This window comes from Chanodichthys erythropterus, chromosome 22 (assembly GCF_024489055.1).
Source record: "Chanodichthys erythropterus isolate Z2021 chromosome 22, ASM2448905v1, whole genome shotgun sequence".
NCBI classification, from domain to species: Eukaryota; Metazoa; Chordata; class Actinopteri; order Cypriniformes; family Xenocyprididae; genus Chanodichthys; species Chanodichthys erythropterus.
Window position 1 is genome coordinate 16,718,477 of NC_090242.1, and position 17,855 is coordinate 16,736,331.

General features: G+C 35.7%; 1 protein-coding gene across 1 annotated transcript in view; it reads right to left on the reverse strand.

Moving 5' to 3' along the window:
- Positions 1-3,494: 3,494 nt before the first annotated feature.
- The window catches only part of si:ch211-196i2.1 (collagen alpha-1(II) chain), a 77,877-nt gene continuing 63,516 nt past the window's right edge, over positions 3,495-17,855 (reverse strand). The window contains exons 42-68 of the mRNA XM_067376436.1: positions 17,148-17,201; positions 16,919-17,026; positions 16,740-16,793; positions 16,555-16,662; positions 16,110-16,163; positions 15,928-15,981; positions 15,792-15,845; positions 15,583-15,636; positions 15,347-15,454; positions 15,192-15,245; positions 15,006-15,059; positions 12,365-12,418; positions 12,135-12,188; positions 11,839-11,892; positions 11,663-11,716; positions 11,495-11,548; positions 11,354-11,407; positions 11,216-11,269; positions 10,999-11,052; positions 10,699-10,716; positions 10,433-10,486; positions 10,266-10,328; positions 9,609-9,774; positions 8,691-8,800; positions 8,528-8,608; positions 7,437-7,619; positions 3,495-4,799 (exon numbers count right to left, since the gene is read on the reverse strand). Coding sequence (XP_067232537.1) covers positions 4,656-4,799; positions 7,437-7,619; positions 8,528-8,608; positions 8,691-8,800; positions 9,609-9,774; positions 10,266-10,328; positions 10,433-10,486; positions 10,699-10,716; positions 10,999-11,052; positions 11,216-11,269; positions 11,354-11,407; positions 11,495-11,548; positions 11,663-11,716; positions 11,839-11,892; positions 12,135-12,188; positions 12,365-12,418; positions 15,006-15,059; positions 15,192-15,245; positions 15,347-15,454; positions 15,583-15,636; positions 15,792-15,845; positions 15,928-15,981; positions 16,110-16,163; positions 16,555-16,662; positions 16,740-16,793; positions 16,919-17,026; positions 17,148-17,201 — 2,007 coding nt within the window. The 3' untranslated portion in view covers positions 3,495-4,655. The remainder of the gene's footprint in view (positions 4,800-7,436; positions 7,620-8,527; positions 8,609-8,690; positions 8,801-9,608; positions 9,775-10,265; positions 10,329-10,432; positions 10,487-10,698; positions 10,717-10,998; positions 11,053-11,215; positions 11,270-11,353; positions 11,408-11,494; positions 11,549-11,662; positions 11,717-11,838; positions 11,893-12,134; positions 12,189-12,364; positions 12,419-15,005; positions 15,060-15,191; positions 15,246-15,346; positions 15,455-15,582; positions 15,637-15,791; positions 15,846-15,927; positions 15,982-16,109; positions 16,164-16,554; positions 16,663-16,739; positions 16,794-16,918; positions 17,027-17,147; positions 17,202-17,855) is intronic.

A 17,855-nucleotide genomic window follows, 5' to 3' on the forward strand; every position in this document is an offset into this window, starting at 1 on the left:
ATTTTCTGCAACACATAGTTTTACAATGTCCTTCCTTGATATTTTTACTTTTTAAACATCTGAATAATTTTGTTCATAGGTCAGCCATATTGAATTTACATATTCAACCATAACACTGGCAGCATGTCTTGAAGGTACCTGAGAGAAGTTCGGGTCATATGTAATCCACTGATACCATTTTTTTTTTTTTTTTTTTTTTTTTTTAATATATAAATATATTTACAATACGATATGACAATGGCCCAACTGGTCAGAAATATAAGGGTTTATACTGCATATAAGGATTTATACTGTTTATACTAATTCTACTTATGACTTTTAAATCACTTTTCTTAAAAAATAAATACAATAGTCCATTTGGAAATTGGAAATATCCTAAAAATGAATAATTGTTCCATATGTTATCATATTAAAATTAATAATGTATATGTATATAATGTATTTAAGTATTTTATTACTACTGTAAATGAGCATATAAATAAGTAGATAGATGACTAAGACCTGTTTTCTGGGATCCATAACACTTCTTCCTAATGATATTCATATATTAGAGGATATAATATAATATAAAATATATAATATAAGAAGTTTGGGTCATATTTAATACACTGATACAATTTTTTACAAAATATAAACATTGATATACTGACAATACCATACGAAAATGCCCCAAATGGTCATAAATATAAGGGTTTGTATTGCAAGTAATTCTACTTATATGACTTATAAATCACTTTTCTTAAAAAAAAAAATCATCAGTCAAATTAAAAATACTTGAAAATATGGTGTCATGTGCCTGTACTTGTTATATTTATTTTACATTGACGGATTTCTCATTGTACACGATGCTGCAAACGCTTTAGCAATACAAATGTAGTGTTTGTTATGCCAATAAAGCACACTGAAATGAAATAAAGAGAAAGAGAAACAATTCATTCATTCTATATTAACTGTTTAGCCTAACCCATCTGCTCAGGTAAGGGACTAACTGGCCTCCAAACGCATCTTTGTTTTACCTTTCTCTGGACAACTTGCTGATCCTGGTTAGAAAGAGGATCTACATGCATGAAGAGGTCACAGCCAATGCATCCCATCCAGTGTTCGTGTAGTATTAGTGTACACTCAGTGTGTAGGTGACAGCAGGAGTGGCTATCAGATCTCTATCTCTCCTCCATCACGCTGCTCTCCTACAAACCGCGCGTTCCTCTCACAAAACGCTCATTTATGCTGATATACAGTCTAATCGTGATGTGTCAATCTGTATAAAAAATAAGCATGATCGCTGTTAATAGTCAAACAGCTGTGTACAGGACAATGTTTATGTGACAGCTCCTTAGTGTATCACGTGATCCTCATGCACACGCGTCACTCGCTCGGGCTCCGCCCTGTTTTATTAACACGTTCATGACCGTACAACAATCTTCCCTTTCAAAAAGGAGGTTTCACCTCAACAATGAAGTAATCATTTATCAATTAACAATTATATTTGTGATATGTTGGTTTGCCAGCTGATTTATATATTACGTTAAATAATATATTTAAAATGAAAAATGTCCATAATAATAAATACAAATAAGTAGGCGTACAATAATCCATTTGGAAACTGGAAATATCTTAATAATGTATAATTATTCCATATGTTATCTATTAAAAAAAATGTAATAATGTATATGTATATAATGTATTTTTGATACACTTAATTATAAGAGTTTAATTGACTTAAGTACTGTAAATTAGCATATAGCCTAAATAAGTAAACAGATGATTAAGGCCTGATTTGTGGGACTGATAACACTTCTTCCTCATGATAATTCATATATTAGAGGATGATGATGATGTACTCATACACACACAGCAAATTCAAAAGTGTTTATCTAAGCAATAAGGTACAAGAGGCTGGTGCTTGGTGCTAAACCTTGACTTCCTAATTATGTGTACTAATTTTACTTAATTATATTATTTGGTTGTGATAATTTTCATGGCATCTGTTTGTATATAGTTCATTGAATCTGTCATAGTGTTTATAATGCAGCTAAAATTATAATAAAAAGTTAATAAAAAATAAATTAAAAAAGCTGGTGCTGTATTGTGAATAAGTCACGGCTGAAGGGCGTTGTAGGCACGATTCACAATACAGCACCAGCCACTTGTACCTTATTGCTTTTATAAAACAGTTACCACACAATACAAATATTAAAGCCAAAAATATGTAACAATGCAGCTTTCATGAAGTAAAAAAAGCCTTCCTTCCGCTGGAAAAAAACAGTCCCTATATATATATATATATATATATATATATATATATATATATATTATATATATATATATAAAAAAACATATTATATTTTTTATAAAACGGTTGGTTCCTGTCCTTGATTCTGATTGGTCAATAGCTGTGTGTTATTCACGATAAAACACAGCTATGACCGTAATGGTTCTGTGTATCACTACACAACACCCATACTAACCACTCTTAGCAACGTAAACTCCATGTTCTCAGTTGATATTGTTCATTGAAGCTTACTGTATTATGTAGAAGAGTATTGTGAGAAAAAGATCGAGTGAGCGAGTTTACCTGCATTCAGATTTAGAATTTTCTTCAGGTTAGTCCTATGTTCATATTAAAAAAATCTGTTTAAATGTCCGATGTATTATCTTGTCCTTTTAACAGTTAAGGGGTTTTCCCGTGACTGACAGCGCTAGTCAAAGCATTTGTCAGCTGTCTTGTTCCGTGTTGACAACAATTCAGTCTTTTCAATGTAAAAGTCTGCTCTACTGACTGACACACTCATAAAGACAGTCTTTGCCGCCATCTAATGGCGTAATAATGTAATTTCTGTTGCTGTTCAGTCAGGCACTATTTTTTTCCGGCGGAAGGAAGGCTTTTAGTAAGAGTCTACTTCATGAAAGTTGCATTGTTACATGTTTTTGGCTTTAATGTTTGTATTGTGTGGTAACGTTAACCGTTTTATAAAAGCAACAAGATACTCGAGGCTAGTGCTGTATCGTGAATAAGTAATGGCTAACAACGTCTTTAGCCGTGACTTCACGACACAGCACAGCCTCTCGTATGTATGTATCTGGATGAAGTCTGACACTTTCCGTTGCATTCCCAATGACCAGTCTGAATTTTTTTAAATTTTTATGGCAACTTCATGCATGCAGTGTGCAGTAGATTTCCCACTTTATCCCATTCCGTGCAGATTTCTTTGCTACAGACTGCATTCAGAAAAGAATTACAGACAAAAGGCACTTCTAGGGCCCCTTGTACCTGCTCATGGATCCTCCTGGGGTGTAACTGGGCAGCCGCGGTTTAGCTCATTACCACGCTTTGCTGTTTGAATAGGGAAAAATACAACTTCACAAAACATTTTTTAAGAAACGTTCGTGTTTCAAACAATGATACAAAATTGTTCAACACGATTTAAGTGATACATTGTTAATGCACTTTGTTATAGCTGATACTCAAACAGATGACCAGCATGTGATTTCAGATGTCACCACAAATACATAGTAAACACAATATACATTACAAAATGTAATTGAACAAAATAAAGCACCTGCGCCTAATTTCAACATGGTTTCAAATGTTATTAAATGATAACTGCTTTAAAGCAATGCTGAATGATACTTAAATTTGGATTTGTCTGATTATTCTCAACACTTTCTATGAAATTAACCTATTTTACCAACATCATTTGTGTATTTTCGTACATGTATAAGTCATATTTGTTAACGTAAGTGCTCCCTGAGACCTACATACAGTAAATGTGAACTAAAGGACACGTCTCTATGAATTTTTGCATGTGCATTGAATTTCAGTCTCGTACCCATAATAATGCACATTAGATCACTGTTTGCACAAGTGTATTTCTGTGGTTAGTGTTATTCTTCTCTTTTTGAAACAACTTTGAAACAACAACTGCTGTTTCGTAAATACGGCACCCATAAATCATCTAACCACATTTGAACAATATTTAGACAATATTACAATTTCTGAAATCAAACCATGACATGAACAGAGAAAACAAAAAGGTAGCACAGACTTCCTGATATTCAAACCTCATGTGAAGGTTAGCTGTGTCCTCACTGGGACGCTTTGTTTGTATCAGTCCTAAAATTCAAGTTAGACACTTAAATGAGAGGGGGAAAAAAAGTGTCATTTATACACTCCAAGTATGCACTTATGTTGCCTTATAATGCAAAGTCTTATAATAATAACTGGTTAATCCATGGTAACCTGTTGTACATGATTAAGTAGTACACAGCTGAAACTTGTACCATGCAACCACACAGTGGTCACGTCAGAACCCTGTCATTACACTTGATACGATCCAAGCCTCATCTGCAACGTTATTACAAGACCAGCTAGTGATTAAAAAACATTGCTAAATCAAATAAAATTAGGTATAAAACAGTACATCAATTACAAAGCCAAAAGTCCCTGTAAACAAACAAAGGATATTGTCCAAATGTCTGGCAGCACCGGGATAGACAGGACTCGTGTGGAGTCACTGTCTGAAGAACTTTGTAGAGTATTTCCTTTACCACAAGCCGTAGATGCCACACGCTTCTTCAGTGTTCTGTTTTCTTCTCTTTGTTGCTTGTATTTAGGGTTAAACACACAGGATGTACCGAGATCATTCAGTGTGTCTCTAGCTGAAGCACACAGGGCCGATGGTGAAGCCAAACTCGTGACTGCTGTTGCCAAAGATTCCTATGTCATGTAGAGGAAGCAGGTCCATGTTTTCAAACTGAAACACAGACTCACGCGGTCCGGGATCCACTTCCTTTGCAGACTGGTACACCAAACATAAACATAAAGGGTTTTAAAATAATTGTTAATGGTGAAGTGTGTAAATTCCGCCATAAAATATACATTTCCATTCGACAGTCAAACACAGAATCCCAAAATATTTCCAATTAACTGTCATTGGATATTAAAGGGGACCTATAATGCCCCTTTTCACAAGATGTAAGTCTCTGGTGTCGCCAGAATGTGTCTGTGAAGTTTCAGCTAAAAATATCCCACAGATCATTTATTATAGCATGTCAAATTTGCCCCTAATTTTGTGTGAGCAAAAACATGTCGTTTTTGTGTGTGTCCCTTTAAATGCAAATGAGCTGCTTCTCCCAGCCTGTTTTTCAGAAGAGGGTGGAGCTATAACAGCTTGTGCTTCGGTTGCCCGTGTTCCCAACTTAGCAATTTTGTTGCTAGATTTAGCAACTTTTCAGACTACACTAGCAACTTTCTTTTTCCAAAAAGCACCTAGCAACAAATTTAACAATTTTTAACATTTATTTAGCAACTTTTAGCAACTTTTGGAAAGTGACTCTAATCAAAACAGCACACGTACAAGCTAGCTAAATAGAATGAGCAGTTGATTCATAATTCCTTAAGATCGGAAGACAAAAAGACAACAAAGACATCAAGACAAAAGACAACGAGTGGGGGTGGGGCTACACAAAAAGGCACGATCATTTAGCGGTAGCATATTAACTACCACAGGGCTTTAATTGCTCAGTTCATTTGTAGTTTCACTGGTTAAAAGGAAAATAGACTACATAAAATGTAATTGTTAAAAATAAAAATAAATCTGGTCATAAAAAAGTGTTGTTTGTATTCATTTTAAAAATGCTGTGTGTGTATTTATTTTACAATCAAATCTAAATTAGCATTTCAAATAATATCTATGAAGTTTTGCGTTGCGATTACGTAATGACGTCATGGCGCAATTACGTCACAATGTCATTTAGCAACTTTTAGCAACAAAACGATCTGCCTTTAGCAACTTCCCCTGAAAATTAGTTTGCAACACTGGCGGTTGCTCAACAACAACAGTGCTAGAGAATCTCACGCAGCCAAAATGGTGATTGTCAGTAACAGTGTTCAACCTTACATTGTTAAAACCAGAGTCTGACACTGATGGAGAGACTCAGGAAGAAGTTACAACTGGACATTTCTGAATGATTAGTGGATACATTTATGCAGTTGCTGTGGAGTTGATTCAACTCATTGACTAGCATGTGCCATCATGTTAATCTTTTGTGTAAAACTCATGTGGATGCCCTTTATACATAGCATACCTGTTTGCCAAATAGAGCCATACACACCAGGCTAACGTTTATGATTGCTATCAAATGCTGTAAATGGTCTAATATTTTTTTCCAAAAATATCGCTTGGACAGAAACGCTCCCTTTTTAGCAATCGAGCTTGCCAGGGTTAAGTTGCAGGCTATCCAAGCTAACGAAACTTTAAATAGTGTTACAGAACAGTTAGCATGCTTTGCTCAAATTTTGCTATGGCGTTAGAACTGGTACGTTACACTGTTTTCGCTTGCAAAAACAAAATGGCAGTGGCGTGGGTGGAAACGTGCAGATTAAGGGGCAGTAATATTATAATAATATCCCGTTCCTACATCACTAGGGGAGCGAAATCTAAGCGGCTTATTCTTTCACATGTTTGCAAAGAAAGGCTTGTCAAAAAAAGTTACTGGGTTGTCCTTTTTCATGTTTTCTGGGTTGGTAGACACACTGGGGACCCAAATATAGCACTTATATCACACTTATATCACACAGCCAGACAACCATGTAGTCAGTAACACAAACTTTGACCCAATTAGAAGTCAAAATTCCCACAGACCGACAAATATAGCACTTATATATGGAATGAATATATATATTATATATAATGAAACAATTAACATTAAAATAAATATTTTTTAAATTATTTGAAATTAAAATACTTAAATTAAAATAATATATTTGCACATTAACAGATATCAGAGAACTGTGAACATGCGAATGTGTTGTTACATTTTTTAAATATTAACTTACAGTAAAACCTCAGGGGGGCTTCAAGTAAATAAAAAAAATACTTTAATATATAAATATTTATTTTAATATATAAAAATTTAGGTCAAAGGGGTTGAGCTGACAAAAATCCCCAATGTAAACTAATAGCCATTTTGCTATTTAGACTTTATTTTAGCAAATTGGCATTCAGTTTCTACATCCACCTTTTCCAATTAAATCAATTCTCAAAAGATAAAATCAAAATCAGCCCTACATTTTTGTCTTGTTTCCACAAAAAATATTCAGCACACTATTCCAACATTAATAATAATAATAAACATTTCTTGAGCAGCAAAGTAATGATGCTGAATAATTTAGTTTTGCTATCACCAGAATAAATTACATCATAAAATATATTATAAGAGAAAATAGTTATTTTGAATATTTCACAAGAATACTGTTTTTTTAATATATGCAGCCTTGGTGAGCATAAGAGACTTCTTTTAAAAACATTAACAAAAAATTAAACAGGCCCCTAACTTGATTCACTACTGCAATGAATTAATTGTGGACAAAATATTCACCTGTGTTAATGTGATTAAAAAAAAAAACACAAAACTTTTTATTAGACACCACGTACCACACAATCCTGCAATGCTCCTAAATAGCTCTGCTTCATGGCGTCTGTGAGGAACTGAACCTGTCGCTGTGTCTGGCCCAGTCGGTGTCCAGGGAAACAGGAGTACGTCACTCTCTGTTCTGCTCTGTTGCTCTGGAGTCGCAGGAACCGCAGCTGAACCACACTGAGGGCTGGATACTCAAACTGACCAAAGATGGACAGATGGGTTTTGATGATAAAATTGAAGGACACAGACAGTTTATTGTATGCAACAACAGGGCTTAAAACTGAACATAAAAAGAGCAAACATTTTATGGATAATAAGAACAACATTATTAGTGGCTATTAATAAATTAAAAATATTAAAGCATTCAAAGTTTTATTTTCTTTAGGCCAATGTCCAGGCTTTTATTTTCCATAAAAAAAATAAAAAATAAAAAAATACCATAAAAATAACTAATGACTCTGTAATGGCGCTTTTCCACTGCATGGAATGACTCTGTATGGCTCACTTTTGGGGGGGTTTCCACTGTGTACAGTACCTAGGACCTGGTACTTTTTTTACTACCACCTCAGTTGAGGTTCCAAGCGAGCTGTACCGATACTAATATGTGATGTGTAACACTGCAGATCACTGATTGGTCAGAGAGAATCGTCACTACCAGCATCACTGGATTTGAAACATTAGACACGAAAGCCGCTAGATTTAAATAGTCAGTAACAGCCACCGCAGTATTTGTTCGCTCAATTTTTTTTTTAATGACTTACTTTAAATGCCGTCGCACGCAACTTGAAAAAAAAAGAAATGGCTGTATTGTGGTCAGCAGACAAGGTGGCGGAGCAACTATAGCGATCAGTCCATAATACCACCCACTTTGAAGCAGTACTAAACCGCAGTGGAAAAGCAAACCGAGCCAAAGTAAAGCGAGTTGAGCCAATCCGAACTGAGTCAAGTCGTGCCGAGCCATACCACGTAGTGGAAAAGTGTCTTAAGTCTACAAAAATTTTCATTTTAGGTGAACTATCACACAATCAGACAACCTTGTTGTCAATAACACAAACTTTGACCCAATTAGAAGTCAAAATTTCCACAGACCAACAGTGCTACTTACTTTAAAACCTCCCTCCAGTGAACTTAACCAGTAGAACTTGCTGTTATTTCCCAAGTCATTCAGCCAAGACCTTATGGGCAGCTGTGGAAAGTGAAAGTGCAATAATAACATTTCGATGTTTTTTGACATCAAAGAGACAGTGAGGAGTAAGGTAGGGCATTACATGTGCATCTCTGGGGTGAAGGCAGGTCTCTGCTCCTGATTCTGAGAAGTTACAGTAGGCCAAAAGAGCATCTAAAGGACTGCCTTGGTTTGGGTCAATGTAATAGAAACCTGAAACGGTTACAAAAATAGTTATTTAACAGATTGCATTATCAAAAACAACTTACAGTATGCTTCATGGTACACAGACACTTCTTTCTTCTTATTTTAGTAATGTAGCTGTATTAAGTGTACATTGGATGTGCAATGTTCTGTCCACTTGTGGTTGTATGACCTGAGATCGATCTTAATATCAAGTGTAAATGGGGTCAATGAGTGTACTGTGTACTGTAAAGGGCCTTTCACATGATTATGCAACATGAATGTACATCGCAATGACGCTCTTGAATCGAAACAATAGATCCCTATGGAGCTATACACACCGGGTGCAATCAATCGCAGCATGACAAAGCATTTTTTTCGACCACTGTGTTATTATAAAACGTTACAAATAATGCATGTCTGCATTATTGAATCAAAATCCACTATAGATCGCAGTCGGAAGTTATTACATGCACTCGATGATGGTTTTGTGTAGTACCAAACTTTATTTATCTTAATTTACTGTTGTATGTTGTGCAGCGGACGAGGTTAAAAACAAATGGGAAAACCTACGAGATGCATACATGAGGAAAAATATATTCTTGGTCAGCGGCACCTATAGTGCAGGCATGAATTAGCTGAAGTCAATCAATGTTTCACGTTCAGTGTGAAAGCTCCGTTCATCTGCAAATTGCTTAGTTTTATCGCTTCGCGCTCAGTGTGAAAGCGCCTTAATGCAGAGATTACTAAAATACAGCACAAAGGAGAACATGAACAAACAGATAAATGTCTTTGAAAGCTAAAAGATAAAGATGAAAGATATAAGTAGAGCTCTGACCACTGGTGTAGTTGGGTTGGCACAGCCACAGCTCCAGACAGGTAGAGGCCGGGTGCTGCTTGCTGCCATCCGGAGGGTCCACCAGCAGCCGGAGGTCATGGTACAGAGAGTCCAGCAGTGTCTGAATCAGAGAGTAATTGGGCTTGTCTGAACTGTACATCAGGTCCTATTGGAGATGAAAAAGTAAGACAAATAGATTTACTGTGCATGTTACTGAAGGTCCAAGAAAAAGAAAGATTTTGTGACATTCTGCCTGTATTTTATACAGTACTGTATTTTATTCAATGGTATCAGTACACAATACAAGATTACCTTCATTCAAATTTAAAAGAAAAACATTATTTAGATAAATGTCTGAATCGTGAAAATATAGGTCTTTATTAACCCCCCGGAGCCGTTTGGATATCTTTTATGATGGATGGATGCACTTTTTTGAGCTTTAAAATCTGATTCTCTATTTACTGCCATTATAAAGCTGGGAAGAGCCAGGACATTATTTAATATATTTGTATTTGTCTGAAAAGAAGAAAGTCATATGCATCTAGGATGGCTTGAAAGGGTGAGTAAATCATGGGGTAATTTTCCCTTTTGGGTGACCCTTTAAATGATCAGCAACATATTTAAGAGAAAAGGGCCTTAAAGTTTTTAAACACTTGCCTTGATCTGGGTCAGGGTCAGGTTCACAGTATTACCAGCAGGTCCCGGTGGCCCTGGTGGACCCTAAAATGATCAAACAAACACAGATTTTTTTTTTTTTTTTTTTTCTGCTATCAAAAATGCTTTCATATTGTTAAAAACACTGTAAAGAGCATCTGGCAACTTACTGGCAAGCCCCTTCTTCCAATAGGACCAGGAGGCCCCTGAAATCCCTTAAGTCCCTAAGATTAAAATGACAAGAGATTATTAACTGATGTACAAATTTAACATGTTTAATTTAACATATACTGTAAATAAATAAATATATTAAATAACTATAAAATAAATGTAAAAAATATTTGATTTATGTATTTTTATGTTGTTTAATCCAGAATATTGCCTTTTAACATGATGGATGCTGACTAAAGAAAGTATTAGAAATTAAATTTCATACCTTGTCTCCAAACAAGCCCTGCAGGGTGGAGGAGATAAAAGAGAAAGAAATTATAAATGATGTTCATGCGCATTCAAAAAAAAAAAAGAAGAGAAAAAAGGTCTGTGGCTGCGATAAAGCACTTCACTGTCCTTGCTTGTGTCATTAAAAATGAATTAACCATGGCTCGATATCTTGAAAGGAAAGAGCACATGTAAATGCATCGGCAGCAGATGTGTTAATACTTATTCGGCTACGGTTTAAAAAGGCACAGTTTTCTATTATTTTAAATGCTGAAACATTTAAAAAAAAGACATTCACCGGTAGTCCAGGTATTCCAGGTGTCCCTCTAGGCCCAGCAGGACCAATATTGCCCTTTAGGAAAAGTATATGCATTTCATAATTATGTAGCAGATGCTTTTAACCAAAGCAACTTACAAATGATGGAAAAAGAGATGAGAGACATCTAAGATATTGCATTAAAAAACAAGAAAAAAACAAAAGAATATATGTGTTCTCAAGACGATTTGACTCTTACCTGATCTCCCTTTGGTCCTGGGGGGCCTGGAGGACCAAGAGGCCCCAGACTCCCCTAAAGAGAACAAATAAATTCTCTTATAAGAGGATGAATGGGCTGTACTGCAGTCTCATTGGATGTGCTTGTGATACAACATACCTTCAAGCCATCTCTCCCTGGTGGACCATGAGGTCCCTGATCCCCTTTCTCACCCTATTATGGACAGGTTAAGGAAATAATATTAAGAATGCATTTTTAAGGGTCAAAAAGAATCATGTCTGAGTAAATATGTAAAAGCACCTCTGCTCCTTTGACACCTTGCTCCCCAGGATCTCCTCTCAGCCCTTGGATTCCCTGTCAAGCATCAAGCATCTTAATTCTCCTATTTCATTCATTCTCACAATGTTATTTGCAAAAGATGTGACAATTTTGAAATGGATTATTTCTGACCAAGAGTATCAATCTTACCATACTTCCCCCCCATCCAGGAAGTCCTTTCTCTCCTACATCTCCTCTCTCTCCCTATTGGACAAGGAGAAGCCAAGAAGGAAATACCTAATGTGTCCAATTCAAGCCATAGGATTCATGAATTAAGCTCGCCATGTGTTTAAAATTCCATGTTGATATAATCGCTAAATTCTGACCTTTTCTCCTCTTGGTCCTCTGGTCCCCCTCAACCCTGCCTTTCCTCTTTTACCCTTTAGATGTCAAACAGCAAAAAAATAATATAATCACATATAATAACATAATCACCACAATTTTACAAATGTTTTTTCTGCATTATGACTTCAGAGTCTAAAATAAACTAAGTACTGTATATTCTTGACAATATACAGTAATATTGCTAAACTTCTTTGTCTTTTACTAAGAGATTTGGAAACATTTAATAGAATCTAAGAGAGCACACTAAAGGCACTTTTGAAGGCATATCACATCTTACCCTCCGTCCAATGTGACCCATTTTTCCAGGTGCTCCATCTTTGCCCTGAGCTCCCTAAAAATGCATCAATAACCAAATTCAAAATGAAATTGCAGATAAGAGTCCTGGGAAATCTGTATTTTTAAACACAGTTCTCGTATCTGACAACAAGGACAAAGGCATAGAGGAAGCACTTTTATTTTAGATAGCAGACAGGGATTAAGACAGAGAAAAGAACATTGTGACCTTACCTTCTCTCCTTTCATGCCTTCTTTTCCTTCAGGTCCTGGGTTACCCAAACGGCCCTGCAACAATCAAAACTCATTAAATGGCGTCATGTTTAAGCAAGCAGAGTTGAAACAAAGGCATAATTAAAGGGATAGTTCACCCCAAAATGAAAATTATCCCATGATTTACTCACCCTCAAGTCATCCTAGGTGTATATGACTATCCTCTTTAAATGAACATTTGGAGATGTGTTTTAAAATATCCTGGCTCTCTTTACAAAGTTATACTGCCGGAAGCTAGTTATTTTAGTTTATTAAAATGTTATATATATATATATATATATATATATATATATATATATATATATATATATATATATATATATATATATATATATATATATATATATATATATATATATATATATATATATATATAAAATATACACAGTGGCATGAAAAAGTATGTGAACCCCATGCAGAATCTGTGAAAAAGAATTATTTTAATAAAATAAGAGGGATAATAAAAAATGCATGTTATTTTTTGTTTAGTACTGTCCTGAGTAAGATATTTTACATAAAAGATGTTTGCATTTAGTTCACAAGACAAAACAATAGCTGAATTTATTAAAATAACCCCATTCATAAGTATGTGAACCATTGAGTCTCAATACTGTGTGTGGTTACCTGATGATCCACGACTGTTTTTATGTTTTGTGATGGTTGTTCATGAGTCTCTTGTTTGTCCTCAGCAGTTAAACTGAGCTCTGTTCTTCAGAAAAATCCTCCAGATCCTGCAGATTCATCAGTTTTCAAGCATTTTTGCATATTTGAACCCTTTCCAGCAGTGGCTCTATGATTTTGAGATCTGTGTTTTCATACGGAGGACAACTGAGGGACTCAAACACAACTATTAAAAAAGGTTCAAACATTCACTGATGCTCCAGAAGGAAACACGATGCATTAAGAGCCCAGGGGTGTCTTTTTCATGCCACTGTGTATTATATAATAATATATATATATATATATATATATATATATATATATATATATATATATATAAAATATATATAAAATTTATTTATTTATTTATTTATATTTACAAAAATCAATTGCTTTGCTTCAAAAGGCCTTTATTAACCCCCTGGAGCAGTATGGATTACTTTTATGATGGATGGATGCATTTTTTGGGGCTTTAAAATCTCACCCCCCATTCACTACCATTATAAAGCTTGGATAAATTTAAATATGTATATAAATATGTTCCTGTTCAATATATCTCCGATTGTGTTTATCTGAAAGAAAGCCCTAATGCTCAAAATACCTAATTGGTTTAAGTAGGACAAACATGAACAAATTAGTTCAGTTAAATTAACTATGAGTATTTAGAACTTTCTTTTTCTTTTGAGGCAAATTTGGCCAGGATGGCATGATTAATGGTAAGGGAGATTTAGCGATTAATGTTTTGTTATGCTAATTTAGAAGAATTTCTGTAAATGTGGGTTTTTGGAGAGTTACCATCATGGTGACAAGTGGGGTTTACAATAGGTTATTGGGGTTTGGGGTACATAACTCATTTGATATGCAAGAACTCAGCATAAAAAAAGTTAATTAATCTTTTATGTTAACCCTCTGGAGTCTGAGGCTGATTTGGGGCCTGGAGAAGTTTTGACATGCCCTGACATTTGTGCTTTTTTCAATTGTTCATAAACAAGACACAAGTGTCATTACACTGTATTCAGCACAAACTAGGCTATAATATGTGAGGAACATGTATGTACATGTTTGTGTTTTTGAAGGAATAACGTTTATGCGTGGTTATTGAAAAAACAAAAAACTTAAGTCACTGAAATAAGGCCAAAAAAGTATATTAAATCTGTGTTCACAAGACTTCTGGGTATTGGAGGTTGTAGACTAGAGTTTTTGCTGCAAAATTATTTAAAAATTATGCTGACTACTCTTAAATTTATAACAATATATTGATTTAGTTTTTGTAAGACACTTTTTGTCAAGAAACACAGTATGCGTGGAGGCGTGAATCATTATGAATAATGGATGATTTACACCTGAGAAGACAAAAGAATCACATAAAGAGCTCTAATGACCTGCATAAATAATGAGCTCTTTTAGTCAGGTAGGCTGTGAAAAAACCCTATGTGATCAAGCAAAACATTTTGTTTTTACTCTGAGTGTACACAAATAAAAGAAGACATTCTATAGTTTCAATTGATATATTACTTATGTCTCTATGACAAAAAATGACGGAGTATTTTAAGTCTGTTTTGCTGCAATGTGAAAAAAATCCTGCAAAACGCACCGGCGCATTACCCGACTCCAGAGAGTTAATTGCTATTAAAATGTATGAGTTAGCTAACTCAGTACTTCAAGTTAGGAGCAATTAACACATGAGTACTATAAACTCAAAACTTGGCAGTTCTGCTTACTTAAAATTGGGAACATCATAACTCAAAAAAATTTATGTAACTGATTTCCTCATTTTTTTGAGTTAGCCTAACTTATTGGGGTTTACAGTGTAGGATGACTTGAGGGTGAGTAAATCATGAGATAATTTTCCTTTTTGAGTAAACTATCCCTTTAAATTAAGGTGTCTTTATTGGTTGTTTCTTTGCTGTAAATGTACATATTTGTCTCGCTGAGCACTGACCTGAGCTCCTGGTTGGCCTGGTGAGCCTCTTACCCCTGCCTCGCCTTGTGGACCCTAAGGTTGTAGATATAACTGGGTTAATCAATCACTTGAAGTGTATTTCTATATACAGCCAAGCCAAAAATGCCATACCAACTGATTGAACAACTTTTTAAATGCAATATTCTGGGTTTTAATGGTCTGTACCTCCAAACCAAGCAGTCCTGGTGGCCCCTGTATGCCTTGAAGGCCGTCTGGCCCCTAAGGGGAAGAGATGGCTCCATTTTGAGCATGTAGATGTTTTTATGATCAGTTTAAAAAAGCAATAATCTCCATCTTAGTGGAGTTCATTACAAGCTCACCTCTGCCCCTGGTTCTCCTTTATCTCCTGGGTCTCCTTTCTCCCCTCCAGGCCCTGGGAGACCTTTAGGGCCTAAAGGACCTTGGGGACCATCTGATCCAACACCACCCTGTAGGTTAAAGTATGATCATGAATCAGTTACTCTGAGATAAATGACATTGAATTTCTCCCGTTGTTACAAAGAATGAGCTATCATCTGGAAGATGAACATAAATATGAACTAATGATCTTTTTTACCTGTGTGCCGGCTTTTCCTGTGTCCCCTCGCACACCTTTGGGACCTGCAATTCCCTGAGGCACAAAGGATAGATATGATTAATAAGAACATACTGTAAATAAAACGGCATTTTTGACATCGAAAGCAATGTAAATAAGACGTTTTATGTTATATGCTTTGCAAAATATGTTAATATTGTAATGTATTTTCATTTCAAGTGGATCAGAACCTCAGGTCCAGCATTCCCTGGCTCACCAAGTAAACCATTCGGCCCAATTTCTCCCTAAAAGAGACACTAAGTTTTAGAGCATAAAAAGAAATTAAATAATCCAAAGATGCTCTAAGTTAACAATCAAACATGGTACCTTGCTTCCTAGAGGTCCATCTGGCCCCACCAGCCCTGGGTGGCCTGGTCCACCCTGAAACACACACACAAAAAAGGAACCGTTTATCAGTAATCACCATATCAATCATAGCGGTCAATCATTCTCAGATGAAACAGATCATAGAGTATAATGAACTCTTGTAAAATAAGGATACTACACACCTCTACACCTTTCAGACCAGCAGGTCCAATCCTACCCATGAGGCCTGACTCACCCTGACATAAAAAAAGCAAACAATCACACACAAATGCAATAAAAAAGTAAAAATACTATACATTTTACATGGTAAAAGATACCATGAAAACAAACAACATATTTGATTGTTTTCTATTTAGGAAAAATACATACACTACCATTCAATAGTTTGAGATTAGCAAGATTTTTAAAGCTTCTGAAAGATGTCTCTTATGCTCACCAAGGCATTTATTTGATCAAATGCACAGTAACAAACAATACTAATATTGCCAAATATTATTACATTTTAAAATAACTCTCCTAAAAAGTAACATTATAAATGTCTTTACTGTAATTTTTGATCAATTTAACGCATCCTTGCTGAATAAAATGATACATTTCTTTAAATGTGAAATGCTGATTTGTACTCACCTGCAGTCCAATTTGGCCCTTGTCTCCTTGGAACCCCTTCTCTCCCTGCTCCCCCACGTCTCCCCATGGCCCATCTAAACCAGTAAATCCTCGTAGCCCAATATCACCCTGAGGGAAAAAAAGAAATATAGTACAACAGCATTTTCCCTTGTGAAATGACACTATAGGTGTAAAAGATGAATGACCTTTTCTCCTTTAGGGCCAGGGTCACCAGCAATGCCAACTGGACCAGCATCACCCTTCATCAGGAGAGAGACAGCAATATTACTCTTTTATAAGACAGAGAGACTGATCATATTTGAGACAGATGACTTTAGGGGTAAATTGCACAGTTGTGCCAACATTAAGAAATTAATCTCCACACCTCATTGCCTGCTGGGCCTGGTGGACCCATTGGACCTTTTGCACCTGTAGGGCCAGTGTCTCCTCTCGGTCCATGAAGGCCAAGCTTTCCAAAGGGACCTTTGTCCCCCTGCCAGAAGAAAATAATTGTTAAAAGATATAGGGAAAAAACGACATAAATGTTATTTTTGTCAAGCAAATATAATTTTATGATAATTTAATTTAATATAATTTAATAACTGTCGCCTGACCTTATCACCTTTCCTTCCAGGAGGCCCCTCCAAACCTGCCGGACCAGATGGACCCTACAGAGGTCAGAAAATATTTATCATATGCCTATTGCCACCAATTTATTAAAGCTATAACCATTTGAGACTGTGTGTCAAAGTGATTTCACTCTGGTTCATTAAAACAGCACATGGTTTAAAGGTCCCGCTCTTCATGATCCCATGTTTCAAACTTAAGTTAGTGTGTAATGTTGTTGTTAGAGTATAAATAAAATCTGTAAAATTTTAAAGCTCAAAGTTCAATGCCAAGCAAGATATTTTATTTAACAGAAGTCGCCTACATCGAACGGCCAGTTTGGACTACATCCCTCTACTTCCTTCTTTAATGACGTCACTAAAACAGTTTTTTGACTAACCTCCGCCCACAGGAATACACAAAAAAGGGGGCGTGGTCTTGTTGCGCTCCCACGGAGAAAAGCAAGAGTTGTGTTTGTAGAGTGTGTTTGTCGCCATGACGTCGAAACGCTGTTATTTTCATCCCGCAGTCCAATCACCTTTGTTTGGCCTTCCCAGGGACGCTATACTTGGAGATCAATGGTTACAATTTATGTTTAACTCGGTTCCCGAAAATTATAATCCACACGTAAATCTATGTGCAGCACATTTTGCTGAGGACAGCTTCCTCAATATCAATCAGTTTAATGCCGGATTTGCACAAAGATTATTCTTGAA